Raw genomic sequence first — 21,454 nt, 5'->3', positions numbered from 1 at the left:
CAGAAACTACCGAGTCCAAAGGTATCCGGGAACTGTTTTAGAAGTAGAAGAAACTAGAAAGATTTTTTTTTAAAACAAGCAGAAACTGCCTGAGAATGTCCAAAATAAGTCATAAATATTATCCCAAATTTACAGCTAACAAAAAATAAATTACTGTCACACAAGCTACTTCTAGTTTAGAAGGAGAGCCCGTAGTTCATCACAGGCATTAGGAGTTTCATTAAATGTCGAATAACTGAATATTTCATTTTTATTATTTTAAAGGGCGTAATTTGGCAGTATGGCACCAAGAAGAAGAAGAAGAAAATAAGAAGTTATTTTAAGCTTGTCCCTTATTTCTCAGGGGGTTGCCGCAGCAGATGGACCTGAGTGTTAATTAGGCAGAGACTTTACACCAGATGTAAACCTACCATTTATCTGGGTTTGGGACTAGAGGTGCACTATCTGTGGCCTCTGAGGCTGGATTTTTGTCTACTCACAGTCTCAAACCGAGAGTAAACTTGGAGGCAAATGTGTAAACCACTACACCACAGAGCCACTGCCCAGATGATACCAACAATATCATATCTGAAAGCCAACAACCATAAACCAGAACTATATCAATGTATCTATGTATGTGAGAAATCAGTAAAAATTCAATAATAACCATTATGTACTACCCCAATAAAACAAAATTATTTATTGAAGAATTAAATACTTAATCCAATTAACTAAGCATATATCCACTCAATATCTAAGAATTTGAACTGAAAATTTTAGAAAGCCATGAACCGCCATAAAAAATAATCAATGCATAACCAGTAACCAATACAAGAATCTTCATAGAACAATAAATAAATATGTAAAAAATAAAAATAATAATAATATTATCATTCATTATTCAGGAACTAATCGAAGCATTCACCCAGACACAGTTCCTGAATGGATACTCATCTAAATGGAAATAACCATTACACACCTTAGAAAAATCCAAGAATCAACCAAGATATAACCAATATCTGAGAAACCCCACAGAAATCATCATAAATAAAAAAAACAAATAAAAAAAAAAACATCCATGAATCTGGCTAAAATTACCATTATGGATTACAGAAACCATCCCAATGTTTTCGGATGTTTTTTTTACCAAAAAAAAAAATCTATAAGCCTTTTAGAAATTTCAAATAAATACTAAATAACTCAATTAGCAATCTTCCGATAACTATAAAACTAAAGGAAATTTTACAAAACCATCCAAAAATACACAAACCGTAGTAGTGAGAGAACCATCCAAGAATCAACCAAGAAAAAACTAAAACAAAAACATTATATACTGATTACATCCACAAGAAAATGCTCATTACATTTCCAAAATGCCTTCCAGTAATCCACCAAAAGAAGAGCCAATATCCAATAAACCACACCGATACCGTCCAGAAACATCCAAATTATCCAAGAATCCATATTAGGCTTAACATATAACCAATAACCAGTCCAATCGTTATCACAAAAATGAAACATATTAAATAAGCCAATTTAAAAAAAAAAAAAATCACAGAAGTACCTTTAAATCCCCACTAGTTATCCAACAAACCCTCTAATAACCCATTTATAAACCTTCAGTAAATATTAAATAACCAGATTAACATTCTCCCCATAAATACCCAATAAATATACAAAAATCAACCAGGAAAACTTTAAGGAACCATCCATAAATAAATAAACCATCCCATAAACTCCAATAGAGTTACCAGCATATACTCAACAACAATCCAACATTCACACAAAAACATCTCATATATTAAAGAATGAAAACACAGGAATCACCCTTATGTGTCCAACATCCCTAATGGCATCACCAAAAAAGGAGAAGTGATCAATAACCATATAACAGCTCAACAAACTATTTCAGAGTACAGCAGACCCGACACAATGAGTCACCCTGGAAACCCCAGTAAAAACTCGCTGAGGAGCAGAAGGCCTCTGTCTTCATTCAGCAGGCAAACAACAGTAAACACATGTGTCTGTGTGTGGCTGTGGGGGGTGATGGAGGTGTCATGGTGTTCAAGCGAGACCCCCCACACTGACGAGTCTCAGAAAGGAATCTGATCTGCTTTTAAAAAACATTAGCATGAAAAATGCTCCACTTCTGGCTGCGGTTTCAAGCTGTTCTGTTGTGCCAAAAAAAAAAAAAGGTACTAAAAAAGAAAATTCATGGCTCTGCTGATGGACTGATGGCTCCTTTCTTCAGCTGAGGAAGAGCGTCACTGCTGGGTTTTACAGCCAGGGGAGGGTCGAGCAAAGCAAAGAGCTGGCTGAGCATCCCTTGTTTCTGGGGTTACCATGGTGACAGGGACAGACGGTCCCAAACAGCAACCTGTTTGTTAAATGTCACCCGGCGGTATCGTCACCGGAGCTCCGGGCAGGTCAGGGGGTCAGGCGGAACACTCAACCCGCACAGGGAGCACCGAGGTCTGGACGCAGTCTGCGGGGGAGGCTCGGGGCGAGAACCAGCGGGAGACACAACCGCACACAGCTGTTTGTCTGCTGGACACAAACTATCCAGGAACGGATGGCTTTGGTAGATAACAGGAAAGGGTTTTAAAGACAACGTTTAGCAGTTTCTGTATCACTTGAACTCAAGAGAGGACGTAGAGTACCTTCTCATTAATGACATGTTTACAGTAATCCCAGAGATGTCAGACAGGTCGTGTCAGACTCAAAGAAAATTCTGACACAGACTGCGCTGAATCTAAATGGATACATAAACAAGCAGGTTAAATAAGCTGTATCCAGGGTGCGTCATTAAACAGAAAATTAAAATGAACAGATTTTTGCATGGAGTCTCAGCAGAGAAGCTCATTCTCTAGAAGCAGTACTGTGTAAGCCAAAGGTTGCAGGTTTAACCTCATCCAGAGCACATAACTACAAAACTATAGAAAAGAAAATCTCACAAAATAAAAATCTGAGAATTATTAGAAGACAATGGTGTGTCTACAGAACGGTTAAAAATCAGGTGGAAGAAGTTGTTATAACAAAAGATTAAATTCACAGATTTCTGAATGAAGTCTGGTTTATTGAGAGCTTCCAAAAAGTAGATAAAGTTGCTGCTGTGCTGGCTTCTGAAAACAAAGTAATGCAATGTGCAAAGCAATGCAAAGTACCTAAAGCTATCAGCTAGATAAAAAACTATTTCTTCATCTCCACAATTTGTATAATGATGTTTCAAGAATACTTTACATGCCAGTGTAAAGTATTATCTACCCCATCAATAGATGTATTGTGCAGGTAATCATTTAGAAGAAGCTGTAAAATGAATATTTCTCTTTTTTTAATCATACAGTGCTGATTTTGTCCATTTCTCTACTGAGAACTATCAATAAAGGGCAAAAAAGGATCTGAAGATAAGTTCTAGACAACTAATCACAAAATAATCAGATTAATCATTAATGAAAATAGCTGCTGCCACAGCACGCTACATTCACTGTACAACAACAGGGGAACAGTACTCATGAGCACCACAAAGTGCTGTATCATCAAAAAGCACAATAAGGACTATTACTATTAAAATATAGTAGAAGTATCACAGCAGTGTCATCAGCCATGACTAACAATAACTGCTTTAGCTACACTAGAAGTACTGAAATAAGCAAAGGATGATTTTATTTTTGCACTTTCCTGCTCACAAAGAGCAGAGCAGCACTAATGAACACTTTACACATCATGTTAATGAGATAAAGCACTTTAAACTCCCTGACATTATAGGACCATTATAAATATGTAACATAAGCACCTCACGTACTCTACAGAAAACGCTCTGAATACTGTACAAATACCACAGGAAGGGCAGCATCTCTGCACAGCGGCTCCTGATATAGAACCACAATGTATCAACTTATTAAGACTACAGCACAAACCTTATCAACAGAGCACCGAGAAGCACCAGTAAAGCCCACTCTGAAGAATCGCACCAGCCATCATGACACCTCTGACCCCGGGAGGTCAGATTCATGTTAGTTTAGGGTCACAAGCAGCCAACGTTAATGCCAGGTGGGAGGACCAGTTAACCCACCGCATAATAACATGAATGCAGAATACATATATGTCCATGTAAAGAAGCACAAGCAAATCTGAAATCAGTCGCATTCAGTCATTCAAACACAGACGATGATCAGTCTGAGATCTCGAGGCAAAAAGTTCAATCAGCAGCAACAACAACGTCTCCGTTTTGTCCGCGTTTCATCCGTCTGTGCATCACAGTTACAGCGGCTCTTTGGAGCCACAAGATCATGTAGCGTATTTTGAAACCAAACGAGAGAATTTTACTTCTTTATGGGATTGCAGTGTATGTTAATGGAAAGTAGTTATTATCTGCATTTCTACACTTTGTCTGGCCAGCTCCTTGTGCAGCACGCTTGACACCTGCCCCAAACCATTATGGGCATAAATAAGATTAAATATATTAATGTCAGTGCGAGGATCACATGTACAAAGCCGAAACACTGTAAAGGTTGAGCACCGCTTAATGAATCATTACAGCAGTATTACGCGGCTGCATGTTTTGCATGCAGTCTGGTTGGTGAACTGCCGCCGTGTTAAACCTGCCAAATAAATTCTGATCAGCGCTGAAGTTCAGTTTATGGCAAACTGAAATCAAACGAGTTCTAAAATAGAAACCACGTCTAACTTTATTTTAATAGAACTTACCCCACTGCACGTATCGCGGACGCTCCTGTGCAGAACTGCGTTTAAAAATTCACAAATATTCAACAACACAACATCAACTACACCCGCGCACATCCACCTTCACTGCAGCCAAACGACGGACTGAGCCGGGCTGTGAAAGCCGGCGAGAAAACGGAGAGAGGTGGGAATCCCTGACAGCCTGCGCATGCGTGTTCACTCAGGTGAAAGGGAAAGCGCTTTCTCCGCCTACCCACGTGTGTGTGTATGTGTGTGTGTGTGCGCAGCCCAGATAAGCTCAAACAGCCCCTCCCTTGGCAGCCAGTCAGGCTTCCCTCCTCATGGTTGTACTTAATAATGAAAAATAAATAAAAACATGTTATATCAGTCCTGATGTTGGAAGCGTTCGGCTGTGCATGATTTGGATTTAGGATTTTACTCTCTCTGCTTCTGGTGTCCTGCATTTGTGTCCTCTTCTCCTCCACCTGTGAACCATTACAGTTACAATGTATCCTGTATTTGTTGAGCGAGTTCAGTCTGCAGCTAACCAACAGATGGACAATGCCAACCCTAAACTAACATTAAATTGATATGAACACACATCTATGAGCAAACACACGCCTTCAAACAAATATGCACAAAACAAAGTTGAAGCAACCCGGTGCATGACAAGTACATTTTTTTCCCGGTCCAAGGATGAACTTCTTGGAAAGAAAACCTCATCCTCAACCACAAGAAAGAGTGAGACGGGAGGGGAGGGAGTCTTTGTTGTGAGAAACTCTATCCCGCTGTTGAAATGTTTGGGAAAATGAGCCTGGATGCAGGAACACGCATTCACAGACTCGCACAGACAAACAGCAGATTCAGGTTTGTGTGCTGGTGTTGCCAGGTGAATAATTGCCTCTCTTTAAAGCAATCAGAGCAACAGACCCACAAGCAGACCAGAGTCTTATTCTAAAATCACTCCTCTGATCCCCTCCATTTAAAGCAAGAATCACAACACTGCATACTAATCCCCTCCGCTTTAAGTCTACGCCATTTATACCCGGAAAACAGCTAAAATAACACCTCAAACACTTAGACTGGATCTTCTAATGTTTGTTGTTGCTGGTATTAAGTTGAACTTGAAGGGAAGTTGAGGTTTGGCCAGTATCATGATTACAGAGTCTGCTGTTGTTGGTTAAAGGAGACATATTACACTTACATAATATAGATATTTATTTCTGGAATATATAGGATATTAAAATGATCATATCAAATATGGTCAAAGTTTTAAATACATATATAAAAGTGAGCCTTTGAGTCAATAGCTCAAACTCCATCTGTACATCCAGAAAGTAAAGACAATACAGCTTAAAAGCACTGGACACTGCCCCTCGGCAAACTTCCAGAAGCTGGCCAATCAGATGAAAATGGGCTTTTATTGAGAGGGATTGAAGAGATAGGAGCTAAAATGGTGTGTTTCAGACAGGGGCTGTATAAAGCTTCTTTTTTTTTTTTTGTAAGTAAATCCTGTAAAGCTACTCCAGTGGAGCCCCAGAGTAAAAATGTAGCATTGCTTACTCTAAAAGATGTTAACAATTTCAAAAATTCTCACCAGTTTAATTTAAAAGTAGATTTATAACCTCATTTATGACTTTGTTTGCTATCCACTTAGGAGGCAGGCTTAATTTTTAATTCCACAACAGGTGCAGATCTTGGAAAACATTTAACAATCATTAATAATTTTATTCAGTCTTTAAAATAGATTTACATACATTGTTATGTTTCAAGCTGCATGATAAAAATGATGAGAATGACAACTAACTTGCTGATGTTTACCATGTTCATCATTCACCACTCACCACTGGTTGGTGAGTGGTTGCTGGAGGATTGCAAGTCACTAGGTGAAATTGGTTACAAAGAGGAACATGGTACTGTGTCAAAAACCTCCTGATTGCTTTGGGAGCTAGCAGGTTGCCGTAGTCAGTAGCAGTTTGCATGAAAGATGCCAACTTGTCTGCAAAAAGTCACAAACTGTTTGCCAAACAAAACTGTAAAAACTGTGAATGATGTGATGCAAAGAGAGACTGCTGTCCTTTAAAGTTGCACTGTTGGAAATGTGTTGGATGCAGCAGTAAGGCACAACTGTTACTTTATAGCCAAATGTTCTGTTTCCGGTGTGCGCTGCACTTTTCAAATTTCACTACAGCCTGGAGAGTAAAGAGTGTTTGTAGTCAACTCAGAATCTTCCATACAAACTACAATCTGCTAGAAACCAAAGTAAGCACTCTTTGCGACTGATTTCACCTGGTGACAGCCAGAAACCTCTCACAGGTCGGGGGAATACACAATTGAAGTTTGCCAGGGTGATACCAGCTGGTCTCTGGGCCTGTGTGACTGAGGCCTTAGTTCAGCATGTTAGTACTTACTGATGAACACAAAGAACCACTGATGCCAATACAAGAACAAATGTTTTGATTTGGATCGATTCACTGGACGTATTGAAGAAAGTTATGCAGTTATTTGGTCACAGGTATTCATCCTGTGAAAATCTACTTAAAAAGTAGCCCGCCTGCATATTTCACATACATATATATATATGTACATATACAGGGGTTGAACAATGAAACTGAAACACCTGGTTTTAGACCACAACATCCCTTTCAGACAGCTTCCTCTTGCATCCACAGTTAATCCTGTTGGATGTGGTTCGTCCTTCTTGGTGGTATGCTGACATTACCCTGGATACTGTGGCTCTTGATACATCACAAAGACTTGCTGTCTTGGTCACAGATGCGCCAGCAAGACGTGCACCAACAATCTGTCCTCTTTTGAACTCTGGTATGTCACCCATAATGTTGTGTGCATTGCAATATTTTGAGCAAAACTGTGCTCTTACCCTGCTAATTGGACCTTCACACTCTGCTCTTACTGGTGCAACGTGCAATTAATGAAGATTGGCCACCAGGCTGGTCCAATTTAGCCATGAAACCTCCCACACTAAAATGACAGGTGTTTCAGTTTCATTGTCCAACCCCTGTATATATACACACACACCCACACACACACATATACATTTATTTATTTATATATAAATAAATATATATATAAAAAAACAACATTTGAGGTTACTGGTGTGAAAGTCAAAAGGACTTTGGAGTTGGGGGGGATCCAACCGTTTGCAGTGGAAAACACCCAAAATCTGATTCGGAACTGAAACGAAAATAGAAGCTTTGATGGATACTGTGGTCATCTCAGGATGTGCTTACAAGGTCAACTCATAGATTAGACATTAACCAGAAATTCATAAACATAATCTGTCATATTTTACACACTCATCTGGTTTATTTGGAAGGTTTATTAACATTTACAACAAGATTCAAATAATCCATGTCTGCATACATTTTGTTCCTCCTTCAAGTCAAATGAAAACATTTACAGTTTCACTTTCAGTCCTTTACTTTAGCCCTGTGGGTAAAAGTTAACTACCTTAACAACAAACGTGCTGGTGCTGGAAAAAAAAAAAAACCCAAACTTTCATTTGCCTGCTGAAAAAAGCCCCCAAAACTCCTTCTGCTGTTTTAACACCAAATAAATTATGTTCTGTTTTCATAAAGCCCAAGCCTGGCATATTTAAAGACTGTGGCTGGTCTTTTATAGTTACAAGATTTGCAAGATTGTAAAAACCACCTGACTTTAAAGGTAATATGAACAAATTAATAATTATACACTTTGACATCCCACCTCAAAAAACCAAAATGGAAAAACAAATTCAACTTACTACAACAACTGACGGCTGCTCAAACCCAGGATCTTCTCTTTTAACCTCATCTTTTCCAGAGCTTTGGTTACCAAGGCTGAAAGCTCAAGAAAAAAAAAAATAGCAAGTGGACCTTGAGATAAGATTACTTTTCAAATGACTATTCCCAATGTAGAAAACTAAAACAATCCAAAAATCAACACAATCACCACATAAATAAAAAGCCCCAAAAACAGTGCTGGGATTTAAAAAAAAAAAAAAAGAAAAAAAGAAAAAGGTCTGGAGCTCAAAATACAATTTTTAAACTATCAAAATTGTGTCCGTTTTCCACCCTGATAATCTAAAATAAAACCAAACTGCGTCTTGAAGATGCTGCTGAGTGTGAAAGTGATTGCGGTCATGTTTCACAAGAGTATCGGTTTACATGGAGTGGAAATTCCCGTAAAGGACACAGGTAATTCAGGGAGGACAGCTGAAGTCACTGGCAGTGTACACATTTAAATGCAACAATTAGGATATTATTGCACTAAATTTTACAGTCATTGGATGGTTGGTCTTGTTGTTGAGGTATACAGACACAAACACAACAGCATTCATGCACGTCAACTACAGATACCTACAATATTATAAGTAACATAAGGCAGATTATGCTTTGGATAGAGTGCAAAGTGTGCAAGAAAGTATAATAGATGGACAAAAGGACTGGAAGAGGTGCAAGCTAATGAAACCCATGCAATATTATTTTAGAATAAATATACCACTTTATCTGTTATTTTGTCCAGAAGAGTCACCAAATCTTTGGTCTCATTTAAAAAAGCAAAAACAAAGAAACAAAAGAACAGAACAAAACCAGCGAGAACATCAACAACAACATAGCAAATATATTCATTATTCTCAAACAAATTGTGTTATTTTCCTGCACATCTACAAATATAAAAGTAGTGCATTGGCTTTTATCCCATAGAAAATGCTAGCTTCAGCCAACCTTTCCTCACCAAAAAAACCAAAAACAAACTTGAGCTACAGAAAGTAAACAGCCTAGACCAGCAACATGGCTGATGTCACGAGTTTATATCTGGTTGTGTAGCTTACAGATGAAAAGTTTAAATTAGGAGCACACAAGAAGCTGTACATTAACAGGAGTGTGATTCTGGAGTGTGTTTAAAAAAAAAAAAAAAATACCAACCACTGCCAGTGGTGAACATAGTTCTGATCCTGTTGATGTTACATTTATATAGCCAGCAGGTGATTATAGTTAAAGATCTTACAAACTGAACTAGCATTTGATTAGTTAAACTCTGATATTTGGCTGCTAGTTAAACGCCGCCTAAAAGGCTGGCTAAAAACAACTTTTGTTATTAATAAACAAGGCACGATCGTCGACATACAGTAAAAATTTCTTTGGCTCATAGACAATTATTGGTCTCAGCATGACATTTTTGCCACATAAAACTGATACAGATGCACTAGGAAAGTTTTTTTTAACCTATGGCATAAAACATTTGCCAAAATGTTACTTGAAAGACTGGTTTTCTTTAACAAATAAGATGTTATGATCAACATACACAGCTTTAGGTTACTGGTCTCAGCAAAGCAAGTTCTACTGAATAAAAAATTTTAAAAAGTGTCCAGCTGGTCATTTATTTAAAACAAACAAACAAAAAAATAATATAACTTTTATGTGTAGTTTAATGTGTATTTAAAAAAAAACAACTCTTTTTTTAAAACTTCTTAAATATTATGTGACACCAAACAACAAACAAGGCAACAATATTGATATGCAGGACATACAGCAACATTTTTGGCCATGAGCAAACATTGGTCCCAACGAGTTGCTTTAGCAACGTGAACAATGAGGGGGGGGGGGGGGGGGGGGGGGGGGGGGAGTGACCAGCAACCAACCACACCAATATTTCTAAACGTAGATCTCTGGCTCGAAGGAACGGTGACAACCAGCTCTCACTATTGACATCATGCTCAGTCTTTTGTCATGATTGGTCTTTACATGCGGTAAAACTGCTTGTGATGTAAACTAGAGAAAAAAGTGGCCACCTGCCAAAAGGCAAAAGATTCTGAAGCTAAATCTGTGGGTGGAGAAAGTTTGGAGGTGGCCATTCTTTGGCAGTCCAAAAAATCTGAATCACCTGTAGCCAGTTGGTGCTAGGGTTTGGATTTGGCATTTAGTTTTTAATCTAAATCAAGTTATTAATATGCACAACAAATCCGAACCCTACTGAATCCCCTTGGGTTCAGATTTCAGGATTCAACACAAGTTTAAAATGAATAAAACCCCAAACAATTAACTGAGATCTTCACACCAATTAGTTACAGCTGAGATATCCAGATGGTTGGCATTTACACTTGGAAAATTGACTGGCTGATAATGTTGGTGGAGAAGTGAGGAATGAGCAGCCTACATTGACTGTGGAGCTGTTTTCCAGCAGTGGTGTCGAGGCACTTTTGGTTGCTGTGAGTTTCTGAGGATGTGGCAGAGGATTTTAAAAGTTCAAAGAAAGGCTTAGTGACTCACAGAGGATTAGATGGATCTACTCCCAACACACTGAGCCAGAGGCAAGAGAACATCTGTGAATATATGCATTGTACTGAATGACAGAAGATAGTTCAAACCTTTTTCTCTTAAATGTAATTATTTTCAGTCTTTCCAGACCTCCATGAGTTACACCATGTAACTCTTTCTACATCCCAAATAATGACTTTTGTGCTAGCTCTCTATTTTCTGTAGCAAACACTCCCCCATTTTCCAGAGCTCTTTGTGAGGCTGGAAATCCATCCCAAATCTACAGAATTAAATTCCACTCTGGTATAAATAAACTAATCACACACCATTCTAACATCTACCCAAACATTCCCAGCTGAGAACTCCCTTTTCTCACAGAGCATCCACGAGTCCTAAAGGTTCCTCTGATTCTGTCCACCTGTCTTACAGTCACTGTTGGTTGCTGCTTTGTTGTGTCAACTTTCCTCCAGCCAGGATGGGGTATCAGTACTGACATTGTTGAGGTGTTCGCCAGCCTCTTGCATGCTCTTCTCCAGGAAATTCTGACAGGACAAACTGTGAGCTGCAAAGGCGCCGTGGAGCAGCCACAACTGATTCTGGAGGACTTTGACCTGCAGAAAGATGGAGAAAGCCAACCTACAATGACTGCATGTGGTTATTTATTTTATTATTATTGTAGCTGGGAGGCTCTTCATATTAGAATGATAGCTAAAACCCTACATAGTATATAGTGATGTTGGATTGGGAAGTGTACTAAGTGTTAAAAACTGCACAAGAATTAACAGCTACGAGCTAACAGCTCGTTTTAGGATCTAAACTTAATTTAAATAAATAACACTAATAAAAATGATCTTCTTCTGTTTGTTTAATATATAACTTATTCTTTTAAATTTCATATTTCAGTTTTTTTTTTTTTTAATTAAAACACCCCACATTGGTACCAGTGTTGAAAAAATTCTAAAGAAAAAAAATTCAACCCTACAGGATAAAAAAAAAAAAAAATATTATTTGCATCATGACTTTTTTTCTTTGAATTCTGTGACTCTCTGATAAACCTCACCTTGTTCCCCTCCAGCAGCTTGACTTTGACAGACAGGTCGTCTCGGATCTTCTCGTACCTCTCCCTCTGAGCCTGGAAGTTTTTCTGGGCCTGCTCCAGTTTGGGCAGAGTGACAGCGTCACGGGGTCCCAGGTTCAGCTCCTCCAGGTCCACTCGGTATGCATCGTACTCGATCCTGGAAGGCAGGAAATTGACATGAGCAGGAACACTGAAGCTCTCCGTAGTATTGTGGTAGTTGGGTCTCAGATCTGTTAAGTCCCCTATGGGGCACGTAGCTTCATTCTGGTCCGTCAGTGATTATCCCATTTATCTGTTCTTTGTTGGATTTTTGTCTGGTTGTTGATTCACTTCTGTAGCACATAAATGATATTGGAAAAGGGAAAAAGGAAGTCTGTTTTCCACCCACCTGACAGCCTCGTACTGCTTGGTGTTGATCATTGTGTCCTCGATGGTTTTGTTGACCAGCGTGTCCATGTCAGATGTGAAGGCGTTGATGGCTGCTGTCAGAGTCTCGCCGCTCTTAGACAGAAACTTCTGAGCCTCGGCATTTATGCCAAATGCCACCTGGTATTTAAATTAAACAGAGAAAGTAAGGGTAGCATGACCCACAGAGACATGATAGCCACAGTAATGGAAAATATAGCAGGTTGAAATAAACCTGAATCATCTTTTAAGTTAAGGAGTGTTTAGTATCCTTAGTTGATAGCTTTATGTTTTTCCAGCTGCTTTCCCTTAGACGAACTTAGATGGGATTTTATGTTTTTTAGACAAAGCAAAAAAAAAAAAAGGTGTTCTGTGGTGGATCTGCTAATTCTAAATACATTAAAGGCTGCGACAATACTTCTGAGACTCACATGCAGAGTCGGCGTTTTGACGCTGAGCTCTGTGAAGGCGTTACCAAGGTTGGTCTGGGTAACTGTGAGCTGAGAGAGCTGATCGGCCAGCGTCTGTGCCAGTCTGGTCATGTGTTCGTAGCGCTGGCGGTCGTCTTTGAGCAGATCGAGGCGAGGCTCCAGGTCCAGATCCACCGTACGAGACCCACGGCCAAGCTTCTCTGAAAGAGCCTGCCTGGTACACTGCGGGGAGATCAGATCCATAGTTATTGATTACATCTGGTACCAAAGAACAGTAAGAGAAAGTCCAGTTAAACTCCTCCCACTTTATATTTGGCGATGCTCCAATTGCGGACTCTCTTGAACTTCTCGCTGGCTGGGTTGCTGTTATTGCCTTGAATCACCACAGAGTTGCTTTTGGGTGTCTGAGCTATCACTGACAGATCTAGAGTCAGGGTCAAAGGTAAATATTAACATCATATTCAGCTGCAATAGAAATGCAAGGAAATTCATGTGATGGTTAGTATTTAATGAATCATCATGAATCAAAGTTGCTAAAATGTTAAATTTTCTTTATGATCCAAACCATTTAAAATCTAGAAATACTTCAAATTTGGACACATTTTCACTCTGGGGCAGTGATTCTGGTATAGCAGTGCATTTAATCTGATAAAACTGGAGCTATGAATGACTCTGTTGCAGTTTTCACACTTTGGAAAGCCATCCAGTGCACCAAGCTGCACAGCCTTAAAATACCTCAAGTAAAAATACCCAGTAGAATCATATACATAGAATCACATGCAGTACATGAAATGATTACTTTTTTATTAATTGGATAATGCATATATCACTGGAGATAATTTGAATTACTTACATACTGTTGGGCACCTTTACTCTAATAATATTGGGGCAGAATATATTCATAGAGTTGTATTTAAAAATGCAAAATAATAATCTAAAGCTTTAAAATAAATGGTATGGAGTACAAAGCACAATAATACTACATTAAAACTGTATGTAAAGTACTCTAGTAAATGTGCCAAGTTCTATTCTACCACTATACTGGTTTGTAAGATTAACAGTACTCCGATGGCATTAGTGGTGTGTCCTTCACTTCTTTACCTTTGCTCTGCTCTGGTTCTGCTGGAGCCTCTGGTGTGGTCTCAGCTTCAGTAACATCATTGGTGGCATGGCTGCCATTACCGTTTGCTTCCTGTAATAAAACATTACTATACGTTAATGAACGGCCATATCATTAATACAGTCCAGAGGCTAGTTCCACAAAGATAGCTTAGACTGGCCTGAGGGGTTAGAATGGGCTTAATTATGCTCCTAGATTAATGGAGGACTCGTTAATCAGACTGTTTCAAACTATTGCTGCTATTAGCAATCCATCACCCCTTTGATGCCTCGGTTTGAGTGTGTCTATCAATGTGGTACTAGCAACGGTGCCCTTAAACTTATAGGGAAAGAGTTTACTGAGGTTTCAGATCAAGAGAGCCGAGGGTTGTTTTACAAAAAAAAAATATGGTCTTTTTACGACTAGAAGAGTCGCCCCCTGCTGACTGTTAGAAAAAACAAACTCCATAATGCTTTGGCCTGATGAAGGGACGAGATGCATGGGAAGGATTTTTGGTTAATTTTGACAGCTCTAATCCAAAATCTATCTTTGTGAAACTGGCCCTAGCAGGGAGGTGTCAAATAAAAGGAGGGAGAACCAAGCATGACTAGAAGGTTCTGGTTTAAATACTCCCGCTTTCCCACTTTAGCCTGAACAACTAAACCTCCTGAAGTCAGAGCCGAACTCTGGGATTCAATCATTCATCTTATTTCTGATTCAATGTGTTGAAGCAGAGAGCCTGTAGAATTAAAAATGCTGCATTTCTCTTTGATGGAACTCAAACTTATAGCAGCTCTTGAACTTTACCAACAGTAAAGAAGTCAAATGTCATGAGTTTAAACAACATTTACAGAGCTTGGAAGGATCACTCTGGTAAACAGAGCCTACAGGGGCCGGTCAGCATCCAGATCAAAAGGTTGTGCAGTTGCAATGAAGATAATAGCTCCCTGATGTGATTGCTGGCAAACAGTAGAGGTCAGAGGTCACTGAAGCACTCAAGACAGGAACAGTCATCACGTGTAGATGAGCGGTAAAGAAATCGTTTGTATTTCTATCTTTCTGATTGATCCTCACTGATATCATGCACATATCTGAACCCTCAAACAGATCTTTGTATCAGCCTCACTTTCCAAAATCATCCTAACTCCAGAGATCTACAATTTACACACACACACACACACACACACACACACACACACACACACACACACACACACACACACACACCTGGAGGGCTCACTGGGCTGGGGGAAATTAGCTCAAAGGTTGTGTCACATTGAAGAGACAGCAAGGCACACAGTGACGCAAATCAAGCCTCTCAGTGCCCACCTTCAATTTTTTCCAAAGGTTAGAGGAGTCTATATGTGGATAGAAGGGTCCAGATTTCTTCAGCAAGCTATTAAAATTCCAATTTATCGAGAAATCTTGGCTCCATTCATCAGTCCACTGAAGATATCTTCTTTACACGACCAGTTTAATACCAGGATAGAATAGGCTGGACGTACTGTTATTTTGTGGCGGCGGTGCATAACTTTATGTGTATAGCTTTTGAGCCAAACAGTGGATTTTCAAATATGATGTATCATGGGATACCTTGAATCATGGTTTCCATACCCCAGGTATATTGTACCCCAGGTTTGAGTGAAACTGTAATATTTAATCAGCTGTATTAGTTTTGTTAGAGTAATTGCAGTTTTCATATTTTCAAATTGGTTTAATTTTTCAGCCATGGCAGTGGCCACTTGAGAAAGCCACACCTTTCACACAGCCAGATGTTCTTGTGTTCAGTCCCAATAACTTCTTCTGATCAGGGTCTCTTAACTGTTCCAGGCTCTTATTTTAAACTGAGAGGTGACCACACTTTGGAACAGCCCATCAGATCGGCTGAATCTGTGGTTTGTTTTAGACAACTGATAAAAATTTATTCTAACAGATTCGATTTTCCTAATCTTTCCCCCGTTATTTTTGGCTCTTGCTTGTCTGATGTGTGTGTGGACTGGAATGAATGTAAGACTATATGTGTTTGTATGTTTGAACATATAAACTTATCTTTAATCTGTGGTTTTATCCAAACTTTAAAGCATTTTGTAACTGTGCATTTTAAAAAGTGCTATACAAATGAAGATATTAAGAAGAAGAGATGATATGCTATTTCAGTTTCTGCAGACGTTTTTGGTCATTTTGAGCAAAAAGCTTCAGTGGTAAAGTAAGAACCAACATCTTTTGTTAGAAGGTCCATAAAGACCAAAGTCAGCCAAGCTGTGTTATTATTGTTGTTTCTTCTTTCTCTTCGTCCCAAATTAGTCCATGAAATCAGTGAAATACCACACTACTGCCACCATATGTTTGTCAGCAGCACGACAGCCTATAAACGTCATCTCTACACACATACACACTAAAATACCACTCTCTATTTTTAGATTTACAAAGTCTGTCATCTGTCTTGGAAAGGTTCAGTTTTTAGTGTTTTAGTTTGAATGGGGAGAAAAATATTTACAAATTTTCTCAACTTAAAGTGTGTGGTGTCAGCGTTCTCATTGACCACTGAAAACATGGAAAAAATGAACTACTTTTTTTTAGTTCAATCAAGCTTTGCCAGCAGAGAACAAGAACTGTTTGATATATAAATAAATATATATATATATATATATATATATATATATATATATATATATATATATATATATATATAAATAAATATATATATATAAATAAATATATATATATATATATATATATATATATAAATAAATAAATATATATATATATATATATATATATATATAAATAAATAAATATATATATATATATATATATATATATATATATATATATATATATATATATATATATATATATATATATATATATATATATATATATATATATATATATATATATATACACACACTATATTGCCAAAAGTATTCGCTTGTCTTCTTGAGTGACATCTCATTCTTAATCGATAGAGTTTAATATGATGTCGGCCCTTCACAGCTATAACAATTTCAACTTTTCTGGGAAGGCTTTCCACAAGGTTTAGGAGTGTTTATGGGAATTTTTGACCATTCTTCCAGAAGCACATTTGTGAGGTCAGACACTGATGTTGGATGAGAAGACCTGCCTCTAATTCATCCCAAAGGTGTCCCGTTGGGCTGAGGTCAGGACTCTGTGCAGGCCGGTCAATTCTATGAGCTCTGATGCTCTGAACGATGCTGAGTGACAGCAGGAATAATGAATGCAAACATGCTTTGGCTCTTGATGGCTTTCAGCTGATGATGATGAGAAGATGAAACCTTTACTGGTGTTTCCAACAATTTAAATGAGGGCTTTAAATCAGCACGTGCTGGTTTGAAAACTGGACATTTTTTATTAGGTCCAATGAAAACTGGACACAGTACCGTTCACCCAGAGTAACTAACATTTACTCTGCTGTGAATCAGCACCATCAGGTTGGGGTGTTCAAACTACAGCCGGACCTGTTAAAACAGACCTTCAAATATTCAGAAAAAATGGCTACAGCAGATATAAGTTAAGTGACATGTCGGCTAATAAACTGATTTATTATTTTGGCTTCCAGTGATTATGTAACCAAGATAACAGATTACTTTTTGCTTTCATTTTAACCACAGATTTTGTTTGTTGTGTGTTATAAATCAAGCACACCCCTTTTCTTAACGGCAGTGTATTTTCCGAACTTTGTAAAAGCCCTAACTCACTCACCCTTTAGCTCAGAGAATGATTGGTCAACAAGATCCAACTAGAACAAGTAAAATCTTAAAATGTTTCTGTAGGTGAACCTGATGAAGGCTCATTAATGGCTGCCTGCAGCCATTCTTGTCTCGGGGTCTCTGAGGCTCCCTGACCCGGTCCAGTTTGAGACTGATGTGATGTGTCGGTACCACCTTCGCCTCTCTGTCACTCTTCCGGTGGCTACAGTGCAGATGCACAAGACCGCCACGGCCAGGGTCTCTATTTGCCCCTATCTGCCACAACAGATGTCACACCGAGCCTGTGTGACACCAACATCCACTCATCTGGGCCAAAGGCCTGACTGGATGACGGCCTCTACCAACTTAACCCATTTTATCTCCTGTTTTGTCTTTTTTCCTCTCTTTGAATTATAGTTAAATTCAATAAAATCCCCTATTAAAATGTGCAAATTCATATTATTAGGTTATTTTAGCCAGCATTATATTCATTATGCCTCACATGTGTAAAATCAGCTGCTCTGCTGCCAGTAAACCTGCCCGTGCTTGTGATTGGTCAGACGCTGCCAGTAACATCTTTCATTCTTTCCTGTGAACACACTCGTAGTGATTTGGGGCGATAACCACCGTTTACCTTGATTGCTGATGTTAGTGTAAGTGAAGCCAGATAAATAAAAGATATCCTGGACATGCTGAACTTGTTTTGTAGTGCAGGGCAGATGATCACAGGGCAGAGGTTTTAAATAAGACCGGAAATTAGTGACTGAGACCATGAACCCATCAGGAAGGTGTTACTGAGCTTGTAGAGCAAATCAAAGTAAAGCCGTATTCCCACAGATTCCCCCCAATCCAACTTTGTTGGCAGCCAGTGTAGTTGCCCCTCCCGGCCAATAGAAAGCATGCACATTCAAGGCACTTCCACATCGACACAGCTCAAAACTGCTTTTAGCATGAATTTTAAAGTGGAAAACCTGCAACCAGCCACCAGAGTGACAGAGGAATTTTCATACACTATATTTGATTCTGGGGCAAACTCTGCCTTTACCTTGTGAGAAAACCTCATGAGCCATATACAGTAAGCATACACTATGAGAGGAGCCAGACGGGATACTGAGTGTCTGATAGACGGGCTCACCTTTGGAGGAGTTTCTTCCTCTGTGACAGCGGACGCCACAGTGACACTTCCACTCTGCTCCACCACAGCCATCCTCCTCTTCCTCTTCCTCTACCTTTTCCTCTTCGTCTAGAGGAACAGAAAGCAATCAGCTCACCTCTCAGTCATCTGTTTCATTGCTATGAGGCCTTTAAAAGAATTCAGTAAAGATTTTGTAATGAAGATTTCTTTGTTTTTCTGTCACATAAGAAGAATTACATAATAAAAACAAATTAAAGACATGGCATCAGTGTCGGCCCCGAATTTCACTATTCCTGCATCCCTAATTTTAAAATGTTTTCACTCTTCAGGGAGTGGCTGTAGTTTAGCTTCTATTAAAGTCAGACACCTTTGAATGTTTAACCAGAGCAACAGTGATGTGATACAACTAAGCGCCAACCACCAGGGCTTGAATTTAATCCAATGTGAACATGAACATTTGACTAGTGATTCTATACATGCGGTTTTTCATGTCTGGGTGGCCACATATGTAAAGTTAATTTGGTTATTACTTTAAAATAACTGGATAAGTAAGTGCTCAGGTGGCTGCCAGGTGCTGAGACTTGCTTCGAGAAGGACTTTAGTTAAATCAAACATGGGCCAAACAAATACTGAGGTATTCTGCAAAGTGTGGATGTGCTGGTGAATACCTCCCAACAATCCTGCCATTACATACTCAATAATTGCAATCTGTTGCCATCTAGTGGCCACACATGTGCACAGCACAGATCTCCAAAATAAAAGTCCACAAATGAAGGGCTGTCTGACTTCTAAATACTTTAAACACACCCTGCACCCTGCAAAACACACCTTGCGTCATCTAAAAACAGACTGACAACGTTAAAGAGGGAGTTAAAACACACGCTGACTGAACAGTTATAACCAACAGATGCATGAATCACTCACGAGTCAGGACATGTTTATGGTTAACGGGGCCTGTGAGTCAGTGAAGGCATCGACTACCAGAGCTGCGCTTACACTGCAGCAGAACACGGTTTTATGGACATGATGGCAAGGAAGTAATGCACACTGTACCACTGTCCTGACACGGGTAATAAAGTTAAATCCCTTAAAACTTTATTTGCAGTGAGTGCAAAGTGCAAAGCCCTCATATTAAGCGTGACAAAGCAGAGCAGCAGGAAAATGGTGACCTTTGGCCTCATGTGTAACATCACAAGCCAGAAATGATCCAGAAAGATCCAGGTGACGTTATTATGCAGCCGTGTGACAAAGTGCCATATATATGTAAAAAAAGGAAAATGCTTCCACTAGAAATTAAAATGAAGTTAATCTGAACTTCTGCTTCTTAAAGAGAAGATATAATTTACTTCTGCTAAAAGCAAAGTCAGTAAACACAACATTATCAATGAGTTCACTTCAGTCACTTTTTCTCATGCTCTTTATTCTTTAGTGTGACATTATGCATTAAAGTCCACATTTTTAATGGGATTAGAGCCACATCGAAGGCAGACAAGCTGTTTTTAAGGGCTTTTTTTTTTTTTTTTAATAAATAACTCTGCATGCATTATTTTTAAATTAAATTTTAATTTTTAATAGTTAGGTTAACTGGTGATTCTAAACTGCCCGTAGGTGTGAATGGTTGTCTGTCTCTCTGCATTAGCCCTGCTGCAGGCGGGTGACCTGCACAGGCTGCCTCCTCCTGTGGCAGCTGGGATAGGCTCCAGACCTCAGACCTCTGTAGAGGTCCGTTTGCATTATTTTAAGTAATTCTATTAATGAAATCATAAAAGAAAAAATTATGAACATTAATTGTTATACAATTAAAAAATATATGTTATTTGTTTAGACCTTTTGGTTCTTCTTTGCATGTCAGGTTTTTAAAAAAATACAAAGGGAAACTTAAATAACAATCGTATAAAAATATTTAAAAAAGATAATGAATTTATGCACTAAGCAGCTGCAAATAAAATACAAACTTAAGAATAATTGACTCCTGATTGTTCCTGATTGTGTTTTAATTTATTCTGTTGCCCGTTTATTCGTGCACCGAGCTGAAAGTCAGCGTAGCGTCATAAAACTGGACTTCTTTGTTTAAAGTTTTGCAATTAAACTATTGAACTATTTTTCAGCGTAAACTAATTTCACACATCGAGTTTTTACATCAGTTTATGTGCATTAAAGGCGGATTAAAGGCTGTCAAAGTCCCTCTTGGTGACATTAAAATAAGTTAAACAGACACAGGCAGCGCCCATATGAGACGCTTCTCACAGTTTTTACCTTCACAGCTTTCAGGTTAATTCCTCTTTTTCTTTTCTTCTTCTGGGCGTCTGGTTTGCTCCAGCCGGCTGCTCCTCCGTCAGCTCCTCACATTTAAACACTAACAACTTGAAAACTGGACTAATTAAAAAGTTGTGAAGCCAAAGCAAGAAGTGAAAAACTCAAACACACCCGGAAGTGTTTTCATTTTTTTCAATGGGGGAGCTTGCGTTATCCTCCCACCCTTACCGGGAGGGGCGGTAATAGCGACAAGAAATACAAGAGTATTTCCGAATACCTCACATCTTCCTGCAGCACATCTTGTACCACCAGCTTTAGCACTCTAATGTTTAAAAAAAAAAAACAAGAGTTTCACATCTTGCACAGGTTGAAATTAAACTGCCTAGTTTTTTTGTTTTTTTTTTTTCTCGCGGCATCT

At 38.8% G+C, this 21,454-nt stretch overlaps 1 protein-coding gene and 1 pseudogene across 2 annotated transcripts; both read right to left on the bottom strand.

Moving 5' to 3' along the window:
• Positions 1–4,818, bottom strand: part of LOC115796752 (FH2 domain-containing protein 1-like) — a 36,439-nt pseudogene extending 31,621 nt beyond the window's left edge.
• Positions 4,819–10,306: 5,488 nt separating this feature from the next.
• Positions 10,307–21,425, bottom strand: LOC115797133 (arfaptin-1-like). Of its 2 annotated transcripts, none has more exons than XM_030753615.1 (8): positions 21,037–21,425; positions 18,781–18,947; positions 13,938–14,028; positions 13,142–13,260; positions 12,837–13,058; positions 12,389–12,546; positions 11,983–12,157; positions 10,307–11,533 (listed from the first exon to the last, which is right to left on the bottom strand). In XM_030753615.1, exons 2-8 carry the CDS (start codon positions 18,850–18,852, stop codon positions 11,378–11,380), a joined length of 993 nt encoding a protein of 330 aa, XP_030609475.1. In that variant the 5' UTR covers positions 18,853–18,947; positions 21,037–21,425; the 3' UTR covers positions 10,307–11,377. The 2 variants fall into 2 exon arrangements, with proteins under 2 accessions (XP_030609475.1, XP_030609474.1); XM_030753614.1 differs by having other exon boundaries at positions 18,781–18,888; positions 21,037–21,424.
• Positions 21,426–21,454: the final 29 nt, after the last annotated feature.

The sequence above is a fragment of the Archocentrus centrarchus genome, chromosome 18 (assembly GCF_007364275.1).
Source record: "Archocentrus centrarchus isolate MPI-CPG fArcCen1 chromosome 18, fArcCen1, whole genome shotgun sequence".
Lineage (NCBI taxonomy): Eukaryota > Metazoa > Chordata > Actinopteri > Cichliformes > Cichlidae > Archocentrus > Archocentrus centrarchus.
This window is presented reverse-complemented; position numbering and strand designations above follow the sequence as displayed.